General features: G+C 42.3%; 1 protein-coding gene across 12 annotated transcripts in view; it reads left to right on the top strand.

The window, feature by feature from the left end:
* Positions 1 to 27,661, top strand: part of nrxn1a (neurexin 1a) — a 189,157-nt gene that overhangs the window by 64,888 nt on the left and 96,608 nt on the right. For 7 of the 12 annotated variants that reach the window (XM_066664961.1, XM_066664954.1, XM_066664952.1 and 4 more), the window contains 5 exons: positions 11,828 to 12,129; positions 13,337 to 13,360; positions 14,647 to 14,808; positions 20,024 to 20,468; positions 25,960 to 26,343. In XM_066664961.1, the coding sequence (XP_066521058.1) occupies positions 11,828 to 12,129; positions 13,337 to 13,360; positions 14,647 to 14,808; positions 20,024 to 20,468; positions 25,960 to 26,343 (1,317 nt within the window). The remainder of the gene's footprint in view (positions 1 to 11,827; positions 12,130 to 13,336; positions 13,361 to 14,646; positions 14,809 to 20,023; positions 20,469 to 25,959; positions 26,344 to 27,661) is intronic. The other 5 variants (XM_066664960.1, XM_066664959.1, XM_066664955.1 and 2 more) reach the window with 1 other exon arrangement.

Genomic DNA, 27,661 nt, shown 5'->3' with positions numbered 1-27,661 from the left:
TGAGCTGTGTATCTACATTCACAGCCTGACCATTACACCAAATTACACTCAGCCAGCCCTGCACTCTCTCCATCCATTTACGCAGCCTGTCTCACTCTCTTCTGTTCTTCTACCTTTCTCTTCTGTCTCTCTCTCTCTCTCTCTCTCTCTCTCTCTCTGTCTCTCTCAGTTTATCTCAAAGCATCTATCAGACTCTTTTTCCTCAGCTTTCTCTCTATTCTTAGAGCCCTCCATCCCTTTCTCTCTCTCTCTCTCTCTCTCTCTCTTTCCCCCCTTCTCAGTGTAATTCCTTCATTCTCTTTCATTTCTCCATCTCCCTGTCTCTCTTTTTTTCTGTTTGTCAGTCTCACTCACTCATTATTTTTTTCTCTCTCATGAGCTCACTTCCTCTCAGCTTATCTCACTCACTATCCCTTCGCTGCATGAGCACTCTCTCTCATTCCTTCCCTCTCCTTTCTATCTGTGTCTCTCTCTTTCTCTACTTCTCTCTCTCTCTCTCTCTCTCTCTATCTCTCTCTCTCTCTCTCTCTCTCTCTTTCTCTCTGAGGAGGTGCTGTGAGTGTTGGCAGAATGCAGGGGGACATATGGCAGGGCCTGTGCTGTGTGTGAGCGGAGTGTGAGGGGTGCGAGGGGAGGCTGCTGGTTTGATGCTCTGGAAAAGTAGCTCGCTCTGACAGGCCGCTGCATGAAGGAGGACTTTCCAAAAAAAGGAGTGAGGCAAAGGTTTCGAAAAATAAGTAAAAAAAAAGAAAAGGTTTGAAATAAATAACCTTAGAAAAAATAGTCTTATTTCCCCCTACTCCTGTCTCCTTGGCTGAGCGCCAGGGCTAGACTGAACTAAATCTTCTCCCAATTGTGAGACGAGGCTGGGAGCTTTTTATGCAGCTCCTGAGCATTTATGCAGGATTCTGTTTTCCGTGCTCGTATGGAAAAGCCTACATTTAAAAAGAGAGCCTACACACCTTAAAGTGGGTTCAAAAGTTGAGTTGAAGAAGATGGAGAGGCAGGGATGCCTGGGGTTCAGCAGGTAGTGTGTGTGTGCCGACATGCTGGTTTGTCTCTTCATATTTGCATGAAAAAGGCTGTAATGAGGGAGTGTGGAGGTGGATGGAAAGGTTTGAAGTCACTGTGGCTGTGTGTGTGCTTCGTCACGCTGTTTTATTGCTACACTGTGAGGGACGCCAGAGATTTGTGTCTTCAGAGCCTTTAGCTACCATTCCCCGGTCACAAGGGTGGCTATGAATACACTTAATGGAGCCTTCCCTTCATCTCAAAGCCATGGATCCATAACCACAAGCAAAATGGCTTTAAAACAGCCACTGTGTTCCACTCACACTTGTAGATATTTGTAGGCTTCAGCAGTGGATTATCAAATTGCAACAGGAGGAAAATGATCTATAAACACTGGAGATCTTTTAGCTAGAGACATCTGTATGCAAGCCCAGAATCCAGACAGACATGGGTCTAACTCTTTCTGTTCATGCCCTTAGCTCATGCAGATCAGGTGAATACACAGTCATTTTGGAGACACATAAGATACAATTCATTCATTCATTATCTGTAACCCTTATCCAGTTCAGGGTCGCGGTGGGTCCAGAGCCTACCTGGAATCATTGGGCGCAAGGCAGGAATACACCCTGGAGGGGGCGCCAGTCCTTCACAGGGCAACACACACACTCACACATTCACACCTACGGACACTTTTGAGTCGCCAATCCACCTACCAACGTGTGTTTTTGGACTGTGGGAGGAAACCGGAGCACCCGGAGAAAACCCACACGGACACAGAGAGAACACACCACACTCCTCACAGACAGTCACCCGGAGGAAACCCACGCAGACGCAGGGAGAACACACCACACTCCTCACAGACAGTCACCCAGAGGAAACCCACGCAGACGCAGGGAGAACACACCACACTCCTCACAGACAGTCACCCAGAGGAAACCCACACGGACACAGAGAGAACACACCACACTCCTCACAGACAGTCACCCGGAGAAAACCCACGCGGACACAGAGAGAACACACCACACTCCTCACAGACAGTCACCCGGAGGAAACCCACGCGGACACAGGGAGAACACACCACACTCCTCACAGACAGTCACCCGGAGGAAACCCACGCAGACGCAGGGAGAACACACCACACTCCTCACAGACAGTCACCCGGAGGAAACCCACGCGGACACAGGGAGAACACACCACACTCCTCACAGACAGTCACCCGGAGGAAACCCACGCAGACACAGGGAGAACACACCACACTCCTCACAGACAGTCACCCGGAGAAAACCCACGCAGACGCAGGGAGAACACACCACACTCCTCACAGACAGTCACCCGGAGGAAACCCACGCAGACACAGGGAGAACACACCACACTCCTCACAGACAGTCACCCGGAGGAAACCCACGCAGACGCAGGGAGAACACACCACACTCCTCACAGACAGTCACCCGGAGGAAACCCACGCAGACACAGGGAGAACACACCACACTCCTCACAGACAGTCACCCGGAGCAGGAATCGAACCCACAACCTCCCGGTCCCTGGAGCTGTGTGACTGCAGCACTACCTGCTGCACCGCCCATAAGATACAAATACATTTAAATTACGTTTGCTTAGAGACAGTTTAATCATATGTCAAGCCCAGGATCATACTTGATATGATTTTTAACGTGGTTTCATGCGTATTTCAAAGTGTATTTCATGATTAAATACTGATTCAAAAATGCACAGATTTATTGAAATTCCACATTTCAACCTACTCTTTAACTAAGTGGCCTTTTACAAGAGCCTCGCCAGGCAACCTGTATTTTATAACAAAGAAAAAATTAATTTAGCGAGTACTGAGTGCCCCTTATTCTCAACATTAAGACTGATTGTTCAAAATGACAGCTTTATGGAACGCGATTGTATTTTTCTGGTGAGATTTCCACGGCACCGGAGGGGGTGTTCAAGAGCAGTGAAGCTCGTGCTACTTAAATGGACTTACTCCTCCGTTGTTGGGGCAGGACTAAGCCTTGCCTTGCAGAATAGAGGCAGTGGAAACATTGGAGGCGAGCATATGTAATACTACTTTAACACACAAATAACTATGAGGGCACAGTCTGAGGGCAAATACCAGAGGCTTTGGCTTCCTCTAGGGGTCTGTGCATGTGCCTGATGCTAATGTTTGAAGGCTTGTGCAAAGCAAGATTTGTGTGTTTTGAGTCTTTAACTAATAGTCTCAACTCACAGGGCAAGCAGTGTGAAATCGCAGGGGGGTGGAGTGCTGTACATTTAAATAGAACCTTCTCTACTACTCAGAATACTGGATCTGTAAACATAAGCAGAATAGCTTTAACATGATCCTGAATCCCAACAGTTTGCAGTTGAAAAGTGCTTCATTGTAGGTTTAGATTCACTATAGTCTTTACTACATGTCTCTGTATAAATGCCCAGAATCTAGACAGACCTGCTTTAAACCCTTTCAATATGCAAGGGTTGTGTTCAAAGACTTTAGCTAATACTCCCAGGTCACAGCAGTGGACATGAGTGCATTTAATGATGCCTTCTTTTCAACCCAAAGCCATGAATCCATAACCACAAGTAGGCTTTAAAATATCTACTTCCCACTCACACTAACACAAATTCTACGACAGCTGAAGTAAATGGATTATTCCAGGTTTCTGGTTTGCACTAGAGTCTTTTAACTACAGATATCTATAGATTCATGCAGAATCCAGACAGACAGAAGGTTAAATGTGTAGTTCTACCATGCAAGAAGTGTGGATTAGATAATGCTAATGGTAAGAGCCATTCACCATGTTAGATATATTGTATTCCCAGCTCATGAATGGATATGAAAGCACTAAAAGAAGCCTGTGTTGTCTTCAACTCAAAGCCATGAAGCCATAACTCACAAGCAGAATGTCTTTAAAATGGTCCATGTGCCCCACACACACTCAAAGTTGTCTGTAGGCACCAGTGGTGGATTTATCAAAGGTTTCTAAGACACTACCAGAGCAAATAAAATCGACCATGCTAGGTTCCCAGTCAACACTGGTTACTTTGACCAACTGCCTATTGGGCCGGCTTAGAAGAGGATTTTTATTTCCTTGTCATTTGATTTAGTGAGTTTAAACCGCCCACACAGATTATCAACTGTTACCCTTTAAAGGCAGCGCAGTGTTGTAGCAGAGTATTAAAAGTATCTGATGTAGACAGAAAAGCTGCGATGGATATCTGTGTGAAAACTGCCCTTTAGGATTACATTGTTCCAAAGAAATACCTTTTTGGCCTCATGCATGTGTTTCATTAGTGTCCTGTATGAATTATGAAGTCAGTAGAGATGATATTCATTTTGCAAAAGCAACAATACCTGTCATATTAGATGACATTAATTAGAATTTTTCATTATGTGCTAGTCATGTCTTCTGAATTAATGAGGCACACTGTGTTCTGTTCGTTTGTCATCCTTCACTGTTTCTCCCTTGTTCAGAAATTGATTTACGATGTGAAGGATGATCAGTTAAGTGATGAATCCAGATTGAACCCTACAGGTCATATGTAAAGCCACTCCACAAAAATGATTTTTGCGAGTGAAAACATCTGAAATATATGTAATATGGGTAATGTAAGAGTAACTGAATATCAATATCATACACACACACACTCAGGAGATGATGAACATGAAAGTGTTCTATTATTATTATTATTATTATAAGTTCTCCCAGCAGAGTCAATATTTCACAAATCATTTTTATTATAATCATTATTACCCAAAGAAATGACTGAGATTCCATAGTATTTTCCTTTTTTTAAGAAATGAAGCTTCACATACAACTTGTAATACAGGTGTCATTGGTTTGCAGGCTGTGATTTCAAGTAGCTTGAATAAGCTAATATTTATCATCTGTGGCAGTATGTGTCATGAAGACTGATGCGCTGGAAATACACAATGGGCTTCTCATATACATTTCTATACAAGCTACTGAAGACGTCCTTGCGTCCAGTTGGAACTATGCCTATATACTCATTTCCTTCTTATTTAGAGCTGCACTGTACATATTAAGTCTTACTTTAAATACATGAGGGCCTCGTTAGCAGTTGTATAAGCTTAGTGTCAGCATAACCAGCTCAGCACTCCGCGCTCCGTTTAATAGCGGTGTTGTTGCTGTCAGTGGTCCATAGCCTCTGGTATATATTTTGCTTGGATAATTGCAGTGTTATTATCTGCTGTTGTTGTCACTCCTGTTGTTTTTCTTGCTGTCGTTAGATTGGGACTCTGCTGCAAGTCCAGAGCAACTCTCATTAACCACTGTACTCTCATCTCCAGCCACAAATAAGCAGACTGAGATGGTGTGGTGTACTCTCTGAACTGTTATGCCCTTCTATAGCTGTCCCCTTGCCTTTTACACACACACACACACACTGGACCCTTGTGTGCACCCATATGTAAATCTGCACTGCACACACCATACCACGATGTTTCTACATCCTCCGTCAGAGTAGGATTATATTTAAATCTGTGGAGGCGAGGTGACTATCTGCACACAATTAACGCACACACAAGAACACACTCACGCACACACGCACATGCTCACTGAGTGCAAATTGTTCAGGGATCTGCATGGCTCGTGATCAATTCGAATGGACGACGATATTTTGCCTACATTTTTAGGCTGAAGGTGTTGGCGATGGAGGTGTAAAAACTGCAGAGATGCAGAGTGATGGTGATAAATGTCAGAGAAGGGTGGGTGTGTTATGGAAGTGAAAGAAAAGTGTGAACACAGATGTATATAACTACGACAACTTGTTCCTGTTTCTCCACATGTCGTATTTTATGCCCTTTCACATCCCACCGATGTACACGAGAGTTTAAAAACAAATTACACAAGACATTTTTGTATCTGTGTGTGTGTGTGTGTGTTCGAGATATTAACACTGTGTTCACTCACTGTCCACACTGTCCACACCTACCTTGTTGGACCTTGTAGAGGTCAGAGACAGAGGCAGTAGCTCATCTGTTTCTGCAGTTTCTTCTGTTGGTTGTCTTCCAGCCCTTCGTCGGTGGACGCAGGTTGCTACCCACAGGACGCTTATGGCTGGATATTTAAGGCTGTTGGACTATTCTGAGGCTTTAAAAACTAGAGCATCGCTGCTGTGTCTGATCCACTCTTACAATCTTGCATTAACAGATAAAGAAAAGGCTCAGTAGAAGGTGGGGTGTGCGGCCTCTGAATTGCTCTCTATGGAAAATATGTTTGTATGAGGAACCAATTCTTGGAGTGACTCCAGAGAGCTGGTCCACCATGGCTGTTGACTCTCGCTGTAGCGCTCAGAATGCAGCTCACACTTGTGTTGTGTTATGAAATGCGTTGTGACACATTTGTGAATGCGCCTATGCGTGAAACCCAGTGCGCGTAGCTCTAAGCGTCTGCATTCACGTCCTTACGTGAACTATGTTTCGGCCCTAACACACCACCACGTCAGTATCACTTCCTGTTCTACGGTGGTCCTGCGGGGGTCCTGACCAATGAGGAGCAGGGTGAAATGGGGATACAAATCTATGCAGGCCAACAGGTGGACTACATATATATATATAAAAATGAAATGGCTGTTTTGTTATGAATCACAGTGTATCACTGTATGTCAGGGTAATATCTAGAATCTATGGGTATCTATTGGGTATCTATTGGGTAATACAACAAAAGGCTTTCTTTTCTAAATGGTACTGAGCACCAGAACTGGTGATGTTTAACAAAACAAAAGTGTGCGATAAAGGCAGGTGAAGAGTAATTTCTCAAGAAAGGTCTCCTTACAAGAGCCCTCATGTTTTCATGCAGGCCTGAGCAGTACTTGCTACTGATGAAGTGACTGACAACTGGAGAAATCCTCTTTACTCAGGAGAGACCGAGAGAAAAAGAAAGAAATCCCGTTCCTTTAAGCGTGTCCACGTCTCTCGCTGTACTCTCTCTCCTAGGTGGAGATTTACACAGCGTGAGCCACTCTGTCTTTTATTTCTCTCCCACTTTATCCACTTATTCATCCGTTCACCCATTTGCTCCTTTCATTCGGGGCGCTAAATGTGTACACCAAAAAGCAGTGGTCCTGCTTCCCTCCTGTTAGATATGAAATAAAAGAACAATAGCACACAAAAAGCAGTCAAAAGATGGAGCTTGTTCCTGTTTCTAAAGCAGGGATGATAAAGGAGGTGCTGAGCAGCTACTTGAATAGGCTGGTAAGTGATTTTGGTCCTGTGGTGTAGCCGGGGGGTGTGCAGACTCCCTCTAGATTTATCTGGGGTCTGTGCTATGGGCTAGCCCGCAGCCCATCATCCGTTTATCTCAGCACCCCCGCCCCACCCCACCCCCAAACTCATTCCACCACTCCGACACGGCACACTGACGGTAAACTCACACTACACATCACTATAGGAGCCTATAAGGGGCCGGGGACGGCAAGCATTCACCGGTTTAACACTGATGTATAGGATGTGACAAGAAGCAACTACTTTTCGTGCTAAAGCATACACTCCATTGAAGGGTGTGCTATTTGAAACATTAGCAATATTTAACTGGAGAACAATTGCTTTAGTTTTGTTATACTTTCCAAATACATTTATAATTACAATCATAATGCAGTGTCCAATGTCAGTAATAAATTTTGTCACAGACTTTCCCACTATTTCAGAGTGTTTATTTATTATATTTTTGCTTGTAGTAACTCGTAGGGCACAGGCCCAGCCCCAGAGTGTTAGCACTCAAATAAGTGTCAATAAGCACTTGCTTTTTACATTAGACTTTAAAAATGTAATACGAGCAACAAGTTGTTAGCATCATCTGCATATCATTAATGGTGTAGTAATGAGAATACATTTAAAAGCTCTTGATTTTTGATTCCCTCAGGGAACTGCTGGAAAAAGCAGCAGAGTCAAGTACTGCCATTTTGTTTGCATAAATTAAAATTCCAAATGTAAGGAGGCTCATGTTTTTTGCATAAATAATTAACTCTGGCTACTTGTGAATCTTCATTTCCTTCGCTGTGCCCCATCAAGCTTAAACACTGTAATAGGTAAAAGGGGCTATTTTACATAATGGAATTTCTGAAGGAACTATCCAAGTGATCATTTAATATATGGATATCAAAAAGGGAAATCAATCACTGGTGTTTAGAGCTATATTATCATGTGGTATGTGGCGTATATCTAACACTAAGCACGGCATGTATGCATATGAATGTATGTAGATAACTGTGTGGGTGATAAAGAATAAATGAATTAATTATTGTCAAGTCTCCCCTGCAGCAATGCTAATGAGACAAACTCTGTCATATTGTGTTTGTGAGATGCACCACAATTCGGTCAATTAATGGTGACACTATTGGTGAGGTTATTTTTTTTAACACATAATTAACTACATTTTTTTCTCTTTTTACCCAACCTCACCGGAGAATATTGACTAACAGCTTGCATATTGCTCATTTTTCAGTTTCATGATGAGAGGGGGAAGAGCTTACATTCGCTTCACATCATGCCAGCAGCTGGGAAACTTAAATACAGCGTTGCCCAAAAGAGGTATAACAGCTTGTCTCCCTGTAGGGAGGGAGTCCACAATGCTGCACTCTCCTTGCTCCATGTCCTGAGGGATAAAACTGTCGCCTCTAGCACTGGTGCGCTAAAGAGAGCAGGGGCGATGCTGGAAAAAGCCGAGCCCAGCATTTCCACACCCTAATTGAATTTGATTAACAGGTAATTGCACAACCGTTCAGCAAGCGTACCTCCCCTCCCTGTTCGTTCTCCAGGTTCGGCGTCCTGCTGCTAGTGCGGAAGCCATTTTTAAGTGAAGGCACTAGTCGTGTGCGTGACTCCATATGACAGAATGCAGTCCCAGCACAGAGACAGTGAGAGCGAGAAAGAATATGGGGAGTTTAACGTTATGTAACAAACGCAGTTTGATGTTGTCTTCAGCTGACGCACACTCTTGGTTATTTGCACTCCATTTTTCTTGTCAAAATGTCACATGCGAAATGGAGTCTTTTGATGAGGAGTCTTTTTCCAAAGTGAATGGGCCTGCTGCCACGAGTGTCACGTGAGCACGAGATTGGATTTCCTGTGAGTGTGTGTGTGTGGAGTGGAGAGGAATCTGATTTAAGCACGAAGTGGAGAGATGAGAGATTGGATAGTGAAGAAATCACATTGGAGAACATCCAGATGGAACACAGATAGAGTGCTTGAGAAGCCTGTGCCACACTTGGCATTAGAGTGAGGCGTATGACGGCGTGATGCAGTTGCACTGTCACAAAAAAATGATCAAATGTCAGATGCCTGATATCTACCTGTATGTAGCCACCGCTGAGGAAAGTATATTCCTTAGTAAAAGAGAACATTCTTAACCCTTAATGTATCTTAACTTAAAGTGGAAACGCTAGGGAAAAACATCACGTTTTTCAGTGCATGTGCACAGTATTTGGGGATCTAGAGTGCCTACCACCAATGAAAAAAGAGACAAACCAGTCAGTTAAACATGGGATAAAATGAGCCGTTCTGAGTTTGCCCCACGACCTATGTTTTACTACAGGCACATTAGAACCCCATTAGAGCCCCACACCACCCCACCACAACTAAGCATCTCCAATCACAGCGCAGAATTGGGGACTGGGTTAAACAGACACAACCAGAGCAGTGGCTTCAGAGAACTGTACAAACCCAGTGAAAATAAGAGCCGAGAAAAATGTAGAACAGAGCTAATTGCTTAATGTACCTGGCTTGACTCTGCTGCTGTCTTGTTGGTGAGCTGTGCATGGCTTATTACCATTTAAAGAACCAGGTTGTCCACCTGGTTGTTCTGAACATGAGTGTCTAGACAGGGTTAGGAGGGTGCTGTGCTCTTTGATCCTTGTGGTATTTCACGGATGCTTCTTTAAGACCTCTAGTACAAAGTTTTGGATGGAGCCCATGTCTGACACAGAGCATGGCGACCTTAGGCTCCTGTGGATCCTCTCCATCTGTTGGTCAGTGCTTTTCTATGAACAGTGTTTAAACTCTGGGCACACATTTAATGTATTTAATGACATCAACATGCAACACCTAATATATATATTTTTTTCTTATCAGTGCTAACATGTTGGAAAGCCATTACAGAGGAGTTTATGACGGCTAGCACAGGAGAGATTCTGTCCCAGAGTGGAATATATGCAGTCTATCTGAGTGTGTTGATGTGTGTGTGTGTGTATGAGAGCACGCACACTCCTGCATGTGTGCCTGTCTGCTGGTGTGACTCTGTGGGCAGCTTCCTGCGCTGTGTCACATTCCAGCTGAGTCAGCGCTATGGAGAGTGGAGGTGGAGGAGAGCCAGGAAAAGCCCCGCCCTTCAGCCCTGTCTCTCTGGAGCCTGCAGAGCCGGCACTGTTGATGATACCCCCTCAGTATTCCCCACTTGAGAATATTCTAGATAATCCTGCTGTAAATTAGCCTCTACGATGACCTAATTGTGTTGTAAATTCCAGGATTTATGGTAATTTGGTTCAATCTTGTTGTGAATTGGCCATTAAAGAGATGGCCTGTCTCATTAAAATTCTTGACATGAAGGAGGCGCTGAGTTCACTGTAACTCCATAATTGTATTTACTGGTGTACAGCGGCTAAATGTAATGTTAATGCTATAATGGTTGTCCTATTGAATTTATTTTCAAAATAAGGAATCAGCTGCCCTCTAAGAGTATAATGAAGTGTGTGTGTGTGTGTGTGTGTGTGTGTGAGTGGATATCCTGCTTATTTTCTAGCAAAAGGCCTTTGTTTTATTGTTTGATGGCACTAATGGAACTTCTGAATTCTTTGTGGTCAGGTTTGCAAAAGTAGATATGTTTTTTTTTTTACCATCTTGCTGCTCAATTTTCCTGCTTTTTTTAGTTTATTTTTAATATAGAAATATTTTTGGTACTCAAATAGTAATACAATAGAGCCATGGTCATCAGCCTTCCACAAGCATATATTTTTATGTGCATCTACATTTCTGGCCCCTTACATAAAAAATAAAGCATCGGATCCAGCCAACCTTTGACTTCCAAAGAGGCTGATTAGCTTGAGCAAGTGGGTAGAACATTGTAGTGTTTAAATGTGTTTTTCTTCCGGATTTCTCTACACATGTATTTTGATTCTAATCATAGCGTGTGTGATACCCCACGGTTAACATTTCACTTTTATTATACATTGTGTGATGTGCTATTACCAGCTGTTCTACTAAGCTATTGTAAATCAAGGTAATACAACAAAATCAGTAAAATGCAGTTCAGTATGAATGATTTTGGACAAAATTCACAGCCCGAGGCCCATGGCCAGCGGGCCCAATTTATCAGAAGGGCCCAAGCAATAGTTTTGCCTTTGGAGCACCGAAGTAAATGTATTTGCCTCATTTATCACCATTATTGGACTATGGCTTTTCATCAGCGGAATAGCTTGGGCCTCTGCCTTATGGGTAAGTTTGTGTGTTGTTGATAGTTGCCATCCCTCTGCAAGTCTCAAAAGGTATGTGGTTACTGCATCTTATTCACATTTACGGCTAAGAAAATCTTTCAACCGAAAGGGCTGTGTGACAGTAAACTGACAGTAAGTTTGGTAAACTTTTCAATAATCGGCATGTTATTGTGCATACATTTGCTTCATCACTTGAGGGTTGGGTGTACTCTGTGTTGAACATGCTTCTTTTTAATATTAGTAATAATAATAATAATAATAATATCAATAATTATACTACCACTGTGTTTTACAGTTCAGGTCATGCAATGTCTCTCCTCCTCCTCCTCCTCCTCCTCCTCCTCCCCCTGCCCCTGTGTATTTTCAGTGAGAGAGGAGTATGTGGCGACCTTCAAGGGCTCGGAGTATTTTTGCTACGACCTGTCTCCAAACCCCATCCAAAGCAGCAGCGATGAGATCACGCTCTCCTTCAAGACCCTGCAGCGCAACGGCCTGATGCTCCACACGGGCAAATCCGCAGACTACGTCAACCTGGCGCTGAAGAACGGCGCAGTCTCTCTGGTCATCAACCTGGGCTCCGGGGCCTTTGAGGCCCTGGTGGAGCCTGTCAATGGGAAATTTAATGACAATGCCTGGCATGATGTGAAGGTTACCAGGAATCTCCGTCAGGTAACCGCTAACACAAAAGGCGGTGGTCGAGATGGGATTACGCCATAACATTCAGATAACCATTAATCTTTCCTGCAATAATTACTTCTCACTATAGCATTAACAGCTGATGCTTTAATCGAGAAATGGGAATTCTTTTTCACAAATACTTATCCATTACATTTACTTCCACTAAAACTATAACTCCTAATGCTGCAGTGGCTACTAAGAGTGTATTATCTTGACAAACTATTGAATCTAACCCACTTAAATGATGTTAATGCTGGAATAATACCATAATGGCAATGTGCAGGGTAACACGCATCTAATATTATGACATAAGGCAACTAACATTAAGACTCTGATTTTAATATTCATTGGCAATTAAGCTTTTTCAGCTTTGGGCAAGGGAATGTGCTTCTAACCTGAGACAAAGGGTTGATGTTCAAGTTGTTACAATAGATATTGAGAGAAAGTTTTAATATACTACAGTTATGTGTACAAATATGAGATGTTTGGGTAGAAAATAAGTACAGGATCTTATAACTAAAGTATTAATCCTCACCACATTACAGTCAAATATCAAGGCAGGACATGAGGACCAGGGACAAAGTAGTTGTGTCAGCTTTGGAGACTTTAACTCTCTCTTAATGAAGATCCATTACAGATATGAACTGAAATATGACATGTTTAGGTAGAAAATATGTACAGGGTCTTATAACTAAAGTATTAATCCTCACCACATTACAGCCAAATATCAAGGCAGGACATGAGGACCAGGACAAAGCAGTTGTGTCAGCTTAGGGGACTTTAACTCACTCTTAATGAAGATCCATTACAGATATGAAGTGAAATAAGATGGCAGTGTACATAAATGTCCAGGTGTCTGTCAGTGAGTAGCAGTGTTAGCTAATGTTAGCTGCAGTAGTAGCCCAAACATAAAAGGCTGGTTCGATTCTGAGGAACTGCCATTGGGGGCACTTTGGTGCAAATCTCTAGTCTGCTTCTCTTCTCTTTCTCTTCCTTTGCCCTTTTTTAAATGTTACTAACATGCTTTTGGAGAAGAAACTAACCTCTCATCCATGGAATGTGTCATTTACTAACCGATTACCTCTTACTAACGTGCAACGCTGATGTACTAACCTTGGCAAGAGACCATCTTTTTGATTGAGGAACGGTGTTCTGTTCACAGTTTTTTAATTTCCTTTCTCCCCCCTTTTCCACAAAGCACTCAGGCATTGGACACGCTATGGTAAACAAACTACATTGTTCGGTAGATATCATTCTAATTGTTTCTTAGTTTGGGTTTGCCGTGTGTCTATTTTCCTTTTTTTGAACCGTAGACATCAATACTAAACAAAAAAAGGGGGAAACTGCGGTTGGTACTCTTTTACGCTTACTTCCCCCTCCCTGCCCAAGTCCCCTTTTCTTTATCTTCTCATCTATTTGATTTTCTCAGCTGTTTCTGTCCCGTCCACATTTTAAAGTTATGTCACCCCCTCTCGCGCTTTCTCTTTCTTTGTTTTCGCATTCTAACGTGGCTCACAGGCCGGTCTCGGCTGGCTGGCTCCGTGTGTCTCATTGGTCCAGCCAGCGCTGAGGGCCTTCACTCAGCATGGCGTGGGTAGTGGCCACCCCTCTACTAACATCACCCCACTACATCAGGCCATTTGAGACTAACTGGGGTGGCCACTCTGCCTTTTTCCCTACTTCTAATATTTTATTTTATTTTTTTGTTTGTTTGCTTTCTCTTTCTAAGTGAACGAGCTCCTGCATGCACATGCGCACACTCACACACACATTCACTCTGCTGTGACTGGTCTCGTTATCGGCGCTCCCTTGTTTGTGTGGCCTGCTCTCTCCCTCGCTCTCCTTTTTGTTCCTGTCCAATTTAATCCCAGAAAATAATTGTTCTTTTTCTCTTCCATTGTTCGCATGCGAGGAGGGAGAGATCATGAAGCATGCATCCATTCAGCCAGATTTTGTGTGAGATTTGTGGGGCTTTAATTGCCTGTGCTTTCATCCCTAACCCTGTGGCATGCCGTGTTCTTTGTTTTACATCCTTTGGAAACATGAAGACATGAAAAGTAGTCACATGCACTGTACCTAAACAGTACTAACTCTAAACACACACATTTCTACTAACACCATTTTTGTGTCTGCTGATTTACCTTTGTGTTCCAGTACTGGCAACTGACTAACACTTCAGTGGGGGCCTCTGTGCCGCTCACTCCCTGAACTAACTTAACCCATACTGTGGGTCTGGCAGACTAGAACCTAACACCAAAATGGACATAATCTAAAGACGAAACAAGCATAATAACAATATCTTGAAACAGACATGAAAATGGGTTCATACTAAATCAAAAAAATAAAGAAAAAAAAAAACAAAAACAAACTGAGCATTTATTCCAAAGTATCAAAGCTAATACAAAACTACAGAGTATCCAAATCCTTACGAGGGGGACCAAAGCCCTATATCAGCATTCAAGTTATGTGTGAGTATAGCGTGTCCTTTCCCTGTGCTTTGTTGTCTAGGTTACAATATCCGTGGATGGAATTCTCACCACCACTGGATATACACAAGAGGACTACACCATGCTAGGCTCAGATGACTTTTTCTATGTCGGGGGCAGTCCCAGCACTGCAGATCTGCCTGGATCCCCTGTTAGCAACAACTTTATGGGCTGCCTGAAGGAGGTAAACACAAATGCCTTTCATATATGCTTCCTCTGTAGTCTTATGCGAACCAGAACTATGTAGGAAAAGATCCTTCCACCCAAATAGATTTGGACCCTGTCACACATACACTACCAGACAATAGGTCGGACCAGAGCAAATTTAAGTAATAGCCATAAATAAAAACCACAAATAATAGCCAGTTTTTTTCCTTAAACAATTGTATGTACACATGCAAAACTGGCATTATTTAGATATTAAGCCGTATTTAATTTCAAGCATAACCCTCAAGAACAAGATGTTAAGATTATGAAGCACATTCCACAGAGATGTGTGTGTGTAGGCTTTGGGCTGGTAGTGTATGGGATCATGCCAGGCTTGGTCAGTGTGCCCTGATGACCTGAAATCTCACATTAATTGATTTAGTTTGTATTGATTCAGTTTGTTTCAATGCTTTAATGATAGAGAAATGTCAGCCTTGCAATTGAACGGCAGAAATCAAATGTTATCAGGAAATAAAGGCATAAAGGCAAAGCCCATTTTAGGTCTGTATGACCTTGCAGCAACGTTGCAGCGGTCAGGTAAATGTGCATGTTGTTTCTTGTGATGGAATCCTTCACATCACCCGCATCACACACGTCTACTCAGACCGAAACTGACAGGCACATATGCGCCGCCGTTCATCAAGTCCTTCACACTGTTGATTCTTTTTATACTTTGGCTGATATCAGCATTGTGCTGCTTCTGAGCCACGTCCCATAGGAGGTGTCCCTGTACACGCTGTCGTTACGTCGCTTTCTCTGGCCTGTGAAACTCCAAACCCGTGTATCAACAACTGAGAGAATTATTTATCAGACTGTGATGCTTTTTCAGCCCAGGCCCGCAAGCTGCCTCTAACCGACACACGGCACAGCTGAAATGCATTCACTAATTAATATTGCTGATGAGGTTGCCTCACTTCTGAAGACTGTTAATTTGAAAATAGGTTACAGATCGTCAACAGCAGCAGCAATAACAAATAAACAAGAGCATGACAAATAGGATAAATAACCTTTCAGACTATGAGAAAGTGAAAGGTCTGACTAATAGGGTAAATAACTTTCTATTAGTAGAAACGCATCCACTGTGGGAAGACACCCATTGGAGCTGACGCATTGTGATCGCAGGTCTGTTTCATTACAGAATAGCCCTCATGTGTGAATCTATACGTTAGAACTGTGAAGTGAGGAGTCTGACGCTTTTCTCACATTCCATGCTACCTTTTTTAGTCCCTCAAAAATGGTAGTCTCCTGACTGGGAATTACAACGGCTTTGTTCGACATTATATTGGTTGCTTAAATGTCGTCTTTATGAATCCAAAGATGGTTTGATGTCACACAGTAAAATCTCCCTGAGCTGTGCTTTCCACAGACTGAAGAGTAACAACAGACGGACATTCTGTTCCATTCCAAATGGGATCATGGCCATTTTCATTTGCTGTAAATAGAAAGCGCTACTTGTTATAGTAATCTAATAAACATTTTCAGCATTTTAATTAGAGCCAGTGGGCTGGTCAGTCCTCAGTGTTGCAGTTTCTGCATGACTGGAATCTTTCATTAATAAAGCAACAATTAAAGGGCAAATCTTACCAAAAAAGGCCCTCACCTCCTACACTCTCAGAAAAAAAGGTACGGTAGATGTACATTATTGACCACTAAAGGTACAAACAGTGCAAATATACATCTAAAGATACAACAGTGTTTAAAAATCCAGTTGTGTTCCCTAAATGTGTATTACATTCTCTTCTTCAGAAGAGAAAAACATAATATAACTCCTGGAGATGAAATGAGGGGTATGAAATCAACACAATTTAAATATCTACAATTATAATAGAATAAAGTTCAATTATGTTCTTTAATTAAAGGTACAAATATGTGCCCTTGAGGGTACCACCACAGTGACACATTTTCTGACAGTGGGGTGCCACACTAGATTATAGAATGAGATTTTCTGGTTTAAAGACTAGGACAAGCCCCTTCTGATGATGTGTCTTGAAGGTGTCAGGATCTTCTCAAAATAAAAAACAAAAACGCATGCTAAGTTGTGTATTGCTGGGGCCTGCTGTTAAAAAATTACACAATTGACCGGTGGGAGGAAGAGCAAATCAGCCCAATGTGCTGAACGAACTGAGCAGAGTAAAATCACACTCAGTAGAACTGTGTGAATGTGGAACTGAGTAAAACATACATCACATTTCTTACAAATATTCTTGAGTTTAAGTAAATGTTAATTTGAGAACTTCAACTAGCAGGCGCAGCAGGTAGTGTCACAGTCACACAGCTCCAGAGACCTGGAGGTTGTGGGTTCAAGTCCCACTCCAGGTGACTGTCTGTGAGGAGTTTGGTGTGGTCTCCCTGTGTCGGGGTGGGTTTCCTCTGGGTGTTCCGGTTTCCTCCCACAGTCCAAAAACACATGTTGGTAGGTGGATTGGGGACTCAAAGGTGTCCGTAGGTGTGTGTGTGTGTGTGTGTGTGTGTGTGTGTGTGTGTGTGTGTGAAGGACTGGCGCCTCCTCCAGGGTGTGTTCCCGACTTGCGCCCAATGATTCCAGGTAGGCTCTTGACTCACCACGACCCTGAACTCGTTAAGCGCTTACAGACAATGAATGATATGAATAACTTCAACTAAGTAAATGCAACTGTATTTGGTGTTAGATTTCATTTTACCTTTAATTACACAACATTAACTTATGGTCAGTCTGTTCCTTATTAGTGCAAATGCATGTAAATATGCATATAAGATTAATTTTTGTATATTAATAATTGAAAATGCTTCAGTAAATAATTCTTAAATTGTATTCAATGTATTTAGAGATGTTTTACAGTCACTTAACATTTTATTGTGAATGGTTCTAAACATGTGAAATTAGGTGAAATAAAAAAACCTAGAAAGTAAAAATGAAGACAGTTTCAAGGTTTCAGAAGATAATGGAGCAGGTTTTTCACTGGCTCCTTTCAGAGATCAAACATCTGGCTTTTGGTACAACTCAGCTGTGTATCATCATATTGACAGAGCAGAGGCCGTACTGAGCACTGTGACGCCAGTCTACTAAAAGCTCTTTGAAGCCAAAGCCTTCATCTCAAACGCGACGCACAAGAAATCAATCAGTTTGTTTGTCAGAGCATGAAAGTGCAGTCCGTGTGCCAGCAATTGTCTAGTGCAATGAGTAACCCTCTCTTCACACCTTCATATGTAATCCCTCCCTTGGCCATGCTGTAATGCCTTCATTTCCCCAGATTAGGAGGTCTACCCAAGGTCTTAGACCTGTGAAAACAAACACGTGTTAATCCTGTGTGCTCTGCCAATAAGCCATTCTAAGAAGATTTTGAATTCATCCTCTTTTCTACTCATTCACACCTCATCAATTTAATTACAATGACCATTGCCACTACTTTCTTTATTAAGTTTATTGTTATAGGCAAAATAGTACAGTATGGCAGATGTTGGCTTCATGCACGTCTGAGTAAAGCTGAGTCGTGTCTCTAGGGTGCGAGTCTGAAAAACATTGAATCTCTTTATTTGAGAATTTTAGTTTAGTGTCAGTATTAGCTGCAGTCAGTGTATTGTGTGACAGTAAAACCCTGCCAAAACTCTGCCAGGTTTGACGTGGCTTCAAATAACAGCATAGAAAATCATTGAATCTGATAAACAGAATTATAATGCTACACACAGTGTAGCATTGGTGTCTAAAAGAAGAAGGAAATGACTTGATTAATCTGTAGTCAGAAATTCTACCAAATCAAGGGGAAGTTTTAGTTTAAAAGTGTGTGATCTTCAATTAACTCCAAGTTTAGCTAGATTAGCTAGCATCTTCAGCTATAACAGCCTTTGTGCTAGCTAGCAAACTAAAGTACACGCAGTCCAAACACATGCTAGTCAAAGTGTCTTCTTTTTCACTATAAACTTTTAAAGGTGTACGGCTTTGTTCTGTCCCTCACCAAAGTTTTTTTTTTCCTTAAATGAAAGCCTCATTATATGAAGTCGTACTGAACCTGTCATTGCTGTAGACTTCAGAAGAGTGACACTGTAGCAATCACTGCATAGGACTGTAGCAAAACTAACAGGCAAAGCCACCCAAATAAGGATGGAAACCAAAGATTTTATTTACTTACAACAGGCTGGCAGTATTTATTTAATCAATTTTATTCATGTTTTTCTTTGTTTATTTCTCTTGAATCAAAGCTATTCAGTTAGATTTGAGTTACGCTGCATGCAATTTTAGAGCGACTGACTTCTCTCCCCATTTCTGTTCTACAGTACACTAAATCTAAGCATTCAACAACATCATACTGCTCACTGAATGCATTCTAATGTATGTAGTTTGTCTGCTGTGTTATTTAAGCTACTGTTGATTAATTTAAGCATTTAGAGCAGAGTTCATGAAAAACCCATCTCACATTAGAGGGTTTGTTTTAATCTACTCCTCCTCGGGGTCTTTGGTCAGCATATTCCAGAGTGCTGATGGCCTGGTTCGAGTCACACACACACAGATGTGGCGTCCTCCACCTGCTGTCCCTGCCACAACCTCTCTTTTGTAACACGCTGAGCTCTGGAGGCCATGTCGTGCAGTGCTTTATTGCAGATAGGTTGTGTTTTTTCCCCACATGACTTTATGAAGCACACTAAGTGAACAGGTGGGAGAGGGAAAAAACTCCTGCGGCTCGTTAATTGCTGGAACAGCTCTAGTGCCTGGCCGTGTGATTGGCATTTCTGAAGCATCATCAATATCCTTTTATTGCATCCGCATTCCATTATCTCTTTCCTGGCAAGTGCTCAAATGAAATCGAAACTGAATTAAAAGAGGGTGATATTGAACACTTCACAGTCTGTTGCTCAGTCTAAATCACAGCGTTTCAGCCATGTGGAGGAGGCCGAGAAAAAAAAAAAAAACCTTGGTGTTCCAAAGCTGAGAAGCTAGACAAAGACGCTGCATGACTCCTGGGTGGAGTCATTTTTGAAATGAATAGGAGAAGAAATCATAGAGACCAGCTTTCATGCAGTCAAACACAACATGACATATCATCAATACAGACATTATGCGAAGTACAGGGGCATCTCCCGATTTATTTCCAGATATCACACTGTTCTGGTTTCACAGCTGCCATGCTGATATTAGGTAAAGGAAGCTGATGGCCTTAAGAGTTTTGTCAATTTCTCACTAGCTTGGTATATCTTTTGTTTTCTTCCTTCACGTCAAGGTTGTGTACAAGAACAATGACGTGAGGTTGGAGCTGTCGCGCCTGGCCAAACAGGGCGATCCTAAGATGAAAGTTAGCGGAATGGTGGCTTTCAAGTGTGAGAATGTTGCCACTCTGGACCCAGTCACCTTCGAGACCCCTGAATCTTTCGTCACGCTCAATAAGTGGACCGCTAAGAAAGCTGGGTCCATCTCCTTCGACTTCCGCACGACAGAACCCAACGGGCTGCTTCTATTCAGCCACGGCAAACCCAAGCAGCAAGTGCAGAAAGACCCCAAAGGGCCCAAGATTATGAAGGTGGACTTCTTTGCCATTGAGATGTTGGATGGTCACCTCTACCTTCTTCTGGACATGGGCTCAGGCACCACCAAGACCAAGGCTGTCAACAAGAAGGTCAACGATGGAGAATGGTACCATGTGGACTTTCAAAGAGATGGAAGATCAGGTAAAATATATATTTCTTCCTCTCTCTCTCTCTCTTTCTCTCTCTCTCTCTCTTATATATCTTATATTATATATATAAGATTTGAAAACTGGTAGTCATATGGCTGCACGATTGGACACTGTGTTGGATTAGAGTCGATGGGGCACTAAAAAACAAAACAACCAAGAGCAGAGGCATGTTCTACAGTCTTGGAAGGCTCTTAGTCTTCATTACCCATTACCATGCAATATTTCAGAGCTATGCAATATTAATTTCTCTCAAATAAATTGTCCTATTTCCATGGAAAATTCCACTCATTGTGAGCTTAAATACATATTTAGTGGCTTAGTGCTTGGATTTTGGGTGATATTTAACGAATGTGGTAATGTTGACATAAAATAGCATGCACTGTTCTTTCACGCCTGCCTGAACACAGTCATAACTGTGCCTAAAGGGGTGCGCTGTCAGGTTGAGATTTAAATATGAACAGGCCCCCAGTCCTTCCTGTCTTCCTCCTCCTTTCTTCCACTGTCTTCTCTGCCAGAGTTGCCATGGAAACCAGAAGTCGGTTTCCCAGAGGAGCGAGCGAGTTAGTGATCAGCGCTGCCCAGTAAAGACATTTCATCCCTCACTCTCCCCCACCCCCCCCCCTCCCCCACCCCACCACCCCCCCTTCACTTCCCTCCATCAGTGCTGCTTTGCCTGAAGTCTGGAAAGTGGCCTCTGCTCCTCTCTCCTTCCCTCTGCCAAAGTTTGGAAAGAGCGAAAAAAGGGCTTATTGATCTGTGGTTATTGCCTCGGTGCAAAACTCTCCTCTTCCTCACTCTCCCTCGCTCTCTCTTTCTCCGGAAATAGAAATGCAGGTCACCTACATTAGCTCTGACATGCACAGCGAGGGAGAATTATGTGGAGAAAATTAAATGGCTCACAGAGCAATTATGAAATCAGATTTCTAAAGCAAGAGTGGTATTTTCGTTTCGCAGTAATGCAGTATTCAATTGGGATTTAATATGGTGCGGTTGAGAGAGTTAAGGCATCTTCTCTCTGGTTTTAAATTGCATTTTTTTTCTCCCAGCCATACTGCATAGATGTGATCATACTGCATAGATGTGATCTATAAAGCCCTGTTCTATCGTGTTTTTAAAACTAGATTACCATAAGCTCCCTAATACAGTGTTGCGTTGCTGCCATGGTGAGTTTGGACACAATCTGAGGCTAAGGGGAGAGGGAAAAAGCCGTTGTGATATTGGCAGGCCATGGGAATCTGAAACACCACTGACAGATGGGACCTTCCCTCTGTGCCAAACAGAATGAGCTGTGATGCGTCACTCTGCAGCCTGTGTGAATTGGCTGCCTACACATACACAGAGATGCACAGTTAAATCAGATATGCATATAGTGTGTGGTGGGTTGGGATGCATGGTCAAATATGGTCATGCATGCACAGGTATGGGTCGGCCCCAGTGCATAGGTATGGGTGTGGACATGTGTAACCAATCAGACAAAAGATTCAAACTTTTGATGTGTAAAGTGAATAACATTGAAATTGATAGAATATTGATAGGGGGTTGGGGTATATTTAGTCAGTTATTGAAGCTGATGTGTTGAAAGCAAAGGAAAGGAAAAATGCAAAGGAAGCAAAGACTACCTCCCCAGGTCCAACCCCACAGCACAAATTGCTGAAACTGTTAGTTCTGGCTCTAATAGTAAGTTGTTAGAACACATAGTGCATCATAGCTTGTTGCGTATAAGGCTGCCTGCCCCTGCTGACCCCTTACACATCAACAAGCCTTGGGCAGCCATGAACCTGTCACTGGTACACTGGTTGATCTTAGTTGGACCACTTTTGGTAGGTAATAAGCACTGCATACTTGGAACACCCAGCAAGACCGGCTGTTTTGGATATACGCTTACCAAATCATTTTGACCATCACACTTTAGCCCTTGTTAAAGTTGCTTAGACCCTTACTTGGGCCTATTTTTCCTGCTTAAACACAACAGTTTCTGGAACTGACTGTTCATTTGCTGCCTACTATGCCCCACCCTAAAAGGAAATATAAAAATGTATCTCAAAAATGACAACTTGACTACAGAAGAAAGCTTGTGTATGTAAATAATTTTGGAAGTGTTCAGCATTCAATTTTCCCCAGTTTATAGCACCGATGACATTTTCAAATAATGTAGAAATAATGTTAAAATGTGTTGTAAAATAATAACATTTGCAGAGTGATAATATGTGTGCTTATTTTATGTTTCTTGGTGTGTATGTGGGTGTAGGTGTGTGTGTGTGTGTGTGTGTGTGTGTGGTGGGGGGGAGTGATAGAGGTCTGGAAGTATGTGAACACTCACATTCATGTTGTGTGTGTCTGAATGTAGTGTGAGAGAGTAAGAGGCAGCCCAACATAAGGTAGTGGCGTGCTGTGTAATCAGTGAGCACTGAGAATGGGCGGCAGGATGATGGAGCATTGCTCATTACTGATGACCCGGGGGAGGTGTTTGGCTGCCATTTAAGGCTGCACTCGCCAAGTCCGGCACACCGGACAAGATGGTGAGCGCTTGTGTGTGCGTCACAAAGAAAACGGTAGAAACAGATAAGGTCTGGCAGCTTTAATTAAGCACCCACGAAAACTTTTTTAATTTGCAGAGTTCATTAAAACAAACATAAGAAACCCTTCATGCTGATACACTGCAGTGTTTTGTGTCAAACCTTGATTATTATTAGTAGTAGTAGCATTTGAAGTTCACCACTGAATAATTTTTATAAATTTTTTTTGAATAATTTTTTTTTCATATCTCTCGTGGACTCCTGCAGCTGTAGTCAGGCAGCATACATTCATGTGTTTTGGTATTTACAATAATAGAACCCTTTGATTAGACTGTACACTGTTAAAAAGGGTTCTTTAGCACCGACATTGGTGTTATTTGAGTTGTTACCTTAACAACTCAAAAACACATTTGGATGTTTAAAAGCCTCGTTGCACAGTTCTTTAAAGAATGTGCAGTTCAAAGATAGTTCTTTTATTACTATGAATTATGAAACCTTGCCTAAGTTAGAACCCTGTTTGGGAAAGAATATACTCTCAACCCAAACATAGTGCTAACCCTAAAACTGTTGATAGTGATAATGAGCTTCATGAGCTAATGTGTTGAGCATCTGTTGAAAGTTAAATGAACTGGTAAAATAAAATGTGATGTGTGCAGCTTCATTTTGTTTTATTGAATTCCATACTTCAGATATTCCTCCTTTAGCACAGCATTTAGACGTCTAAAGAGTCTTATTTTAAACAGAGCTCAGCTGAGTAACATTTTATTTTACGGTTTCTTATAAAACTTGAGACAGTTGACAGGGCCTGAATTACCTTGAGTATAATTACAGCTTTCTGTGCTATGGTGTATGACTGTTCAGATGTTCGGATGTGTTCGTCTTTTTCTGTGTGTGCCTGTGAATAATGACAGCCCTCAGCATGGTCCTAATGAGCCTGTGGAATCATGTTTAATCTGCAGGAGAGAGTTTTCAGTGCTGGCACTATGTAATCTAGGGCTGTGTTTAAGCTAAAAGCTAAGGGAGCCCTTAGAGCCCTGCACTAGCTGTCTGAGCACATGCAGGACTTGAACTCTGGCCATTCATTAAATACCCACAATGGCCATTGATGCTAAAATAAACCCCAGATCCATGCACAAATCCATCACCCACTGGACCTTGCCACAAACACACGCACACACATTTGATAGCGCTGCCAATTTTATCAGCCTCTTCCGTCTGTTGCTTTTTATTGTGTTCAACTCATAGAATTTATATCAAATTAAAAGCATAAATCTTAGGGTAAACCGAGAGGAAAGATTTAAAGTCTTCTTCTGCGTGCCTGAAAGCCGGCATTAGGTCCAACAGTAAAGCTTGGATTACTGTTCTCAGATGTGACTTAGCATGTCGCACAACAAACACAGCGATAAAACAGTTTCTTCTCTCCTCCCCTCCTGCTGCCTGCACCTCGTTTGCTTACAGCTACACTAATTTGGCCCTGGTTAAGGAGGCTGCTTTCTGCCGCAGAGCAAGGCAACCCCGCTGCGAATGGCCGATATCACTCATCTTGCAGATTAGAATACTGTTTTTATTGAGTTTGTGCTGTCGGACACTAATAAACAGGATTCAGTGCAGGCTAGCTCTTTGTGTCCCTCCCTGACTGCGTGGTCTTGTAATGTTATTTTTTTCTTTTGTCACTGCCTTTAAGGCGTGAATAATGCCAGCATGTAATGGAAGAAAATCAGAGAGAAAAATGCAGAATTGCTCTATGGATTTAAATAGTTGTTTGTGGGGTGCCTCCAAAGAAAACAATGAGGCTGATTTGGAGCCCATGAAAGTGGTTTAATATCATTAGAGCCAATGAAGGGTGCTCCCTTGAAGGCAGATCATTATCAGTTATATTAACCTCTGTTCCAGTACAAGCGGTATTAAAAGCAACAGTATTGAGCTAAAATTTAAGCATACCTGCCAAGCAGTTACAAGTGTAAGCAGAGCTAAAGCCTACGATTACAATTTATTTTTGGAGGCAGTTGAACAAGATATTTTTAATGTTGTGGAATAAAGCAATATTGCAGCTGCGGTTCCAAAGGCATATCCAGTTTAAAGCTTCTGCCACCTTCTTCAGTAGAGATTCTGCTCTGTAACTCTAGTCAGAATGTTTATATAATACATAAATACCCAAAACACATGGCATGTTGATCTGATGACAATTAAAGTGTATGAAAATGCATGTTATACATGGATTTCTGACCATTTATTAATTCAGAATAAAACAGCTTTTCTGCATTTCATCTCTTTTTAACGTTTTGCAATCAGTCCAAAACCCAGTGAGGAGAGTCATGTGACTCCAGCTGCACCTCCATGCAGTTTGGCTCTGAGCTCCAGCTACTACTAAGTTGTTGCTTCTTCCCCAGATCCTCCAGATCCTTACCTCGCCTGGGAGGCAGAGCACCCACAGCGACAGACACGCTTTAGCAGCAGGTTTTAGCTTCATCCAGTCTGTATGGCTTCGGCTACATAGCCCTTGCTGCTTAAGTTCTAGGTTTAATTTCAGAGCCAAGCAAATTGGACATCAGAAAGGAGCAAACTGTGTACTCCATCTCCATGTGCACTGCAATATTGAATTTAAACTAATAAAAAAAGTTAAAGAGTCTCTTCTGGAAGCCACAGAAGGCCTCTCAGGCGATTGAAATCAATGTGGATATATTAAAATCATTCAATGTATTATTTTTCACTGTTTATTAGATTAATTTACAACATGTCTGATTCTCTGTGTTGAGAATGAAACTATATATGGTTATATTGCCTGTTATTACAAAACAACTGCCACAAGTGTTGACTTGTTTGTTCACCGAAAATCCACATCTTTTAATAAAGACCCATTTGCACCGGCATATGTTCTGTCAAAGATTATAGTTTTCATGGTATACTTTATGGATCAACAGTTTTATGTGCACTTCTCACTTTGTGATATTCCTGTTTTTGGCTTAGGCACAATCTCAGTGAACTCAGTGCGCACACCCTACAACGCCCCAGGGGAGAGTGAGATTCTGGACTTGGATGACACTCTGTACCTGGGAGGTCTTCCTGAGGACCGTGCCGGCCTGGTCTTCCCCCCAGAGGTGTGGACGGCTCTGCTGAACTACGGCTATGTGGGCTGTGTAAGGGACCTTTTCATGGACGGTCAGAGTAAAGACATCCGCCGCATCGCTGAGGCCCAGAGGGCTGTGGGTGTGAAGCCATCCTGCTCCAAAGAGCCTCCAAAACAGTGCCTGAGTAACCCCTGCCTCAACAGCGGCACCTGCAGAGAGGGCTGGAACCGTTATGTGTGCGACTGCTCCGGAACGGGTTACCTGGGGAAATCCTGCGAGAGAGGTCAGTCACCACCAGTCCATGTCTTTATATCGTCCTGACATTCCCAGTAACTTTTAAACAAGAGGCACTTATTGAGTTTTACACCCTGCTGTGATAGGAAATGTTTCATGGCTTCGGTTTTATTGTCCATTATTAGTTTATGACCATTATCTTTGGGCTCCGTGCTCAGGAAATGGCCAAAGGTTTGTGGACGCCTATTTATACAACAATTCTTTAGAAGTTCGGATGAAGTACAGTAGATCAGTCAGATGTTTGGACACACCCAGTCAGGGAGGGTTTTGTTTGTTTTGGGCCATTTTCCACATATTGTGAATGTACAGTACCAGCCATCTTCCCTTTCAATAGTTTTTCTGTGTTTTTTTTTTTTCTACATTGTAAATGAATTTGGAACACATTAAATCTATGAAGGAACACATATGGAATTATGTAGTTAACAAAAAAGTATTAAACAAACCAGAATATGTCTTGTACTTTAGACTCTTCAAAGTAGCCACCTTTTGCTTTGATGGCAGCTTTGCACACTCTCTGCGTTCCCTCAACCAGCTTCATGAGGTCACCACCTGGAATGGTTTTCAGTGAACAGCTGTGGCCTCGTCAAGAGTTCATTTGTAGAACTGCTCGCCTTCTTGATGTGTTTGAGACCATAACTTGTGTTGTGCAGAGGTAGGGGCTGGTACACAGTTCTTTACAGTGAACAGCCCTAATCCACCACATCATCTCATTAGTATGAGAAGATGTCCAAATTTTGACTGGTATTGTATATACCCCTTTGCTGCAGAATCAGCTTCTACTCTTCTGTGAAGGCTTTACACCAAATGCATTTCTAAACATTTCTAAAAGGATATGATGACATTCAGGTATGAGTCCATTATTGAACCCGATGCCGAAGGGCCTGATACTCCTCCAGTTCACACTTGGCACTGGACACAACTAACATTTTACTGTTCCAGTGCATTTCATTTTATTGGTCAATGTACTTCTACAGACAGTGTTTTTATGATGGGTGCACATTGAAATAGTTAAACGTTTGCGGTGCATTTTTAGATAATATTCAGGTACGTCAGAGAAACAGTGACATCTTCATCCTGTTGGGAAGCTCTGTTATTGATCGAAAAAATATTGATGTATCCATCAATGTCCCCAGAGTTATTCATTCAAAATGTTTCATGTAAGTGAATTGAAAAGGAGAAGTGATGAGGGAAAAAGGAAAATAGCAAGAGAGACAAAGTGATGTTCACCAGCTTCTTGATGGTTCCATCACATCCAAACACCCCCATCTTGGCGAGGTGTGTACATTATATTGGGAACATCACACTCT

Source organism: Hoplias malabaricus, chromosome 3 (assembly GCF_029633855.1).
Source record: "Hoplias malabaricus isolate fHopMal1 chromosome 3, fHopMal1.hap1, whole genome shotgun sequence".
NCBI classification, from domain to species: domain Eukaryota; kingdom Metazoa; phylum Chordata; class Actinopteri; order Characiformes; family Erythrinidae; genus Hoplias; species Hoplias malabaricus.
This window is presented reverse-complemented; position numbering and strand designations above follow the sequence as displayed.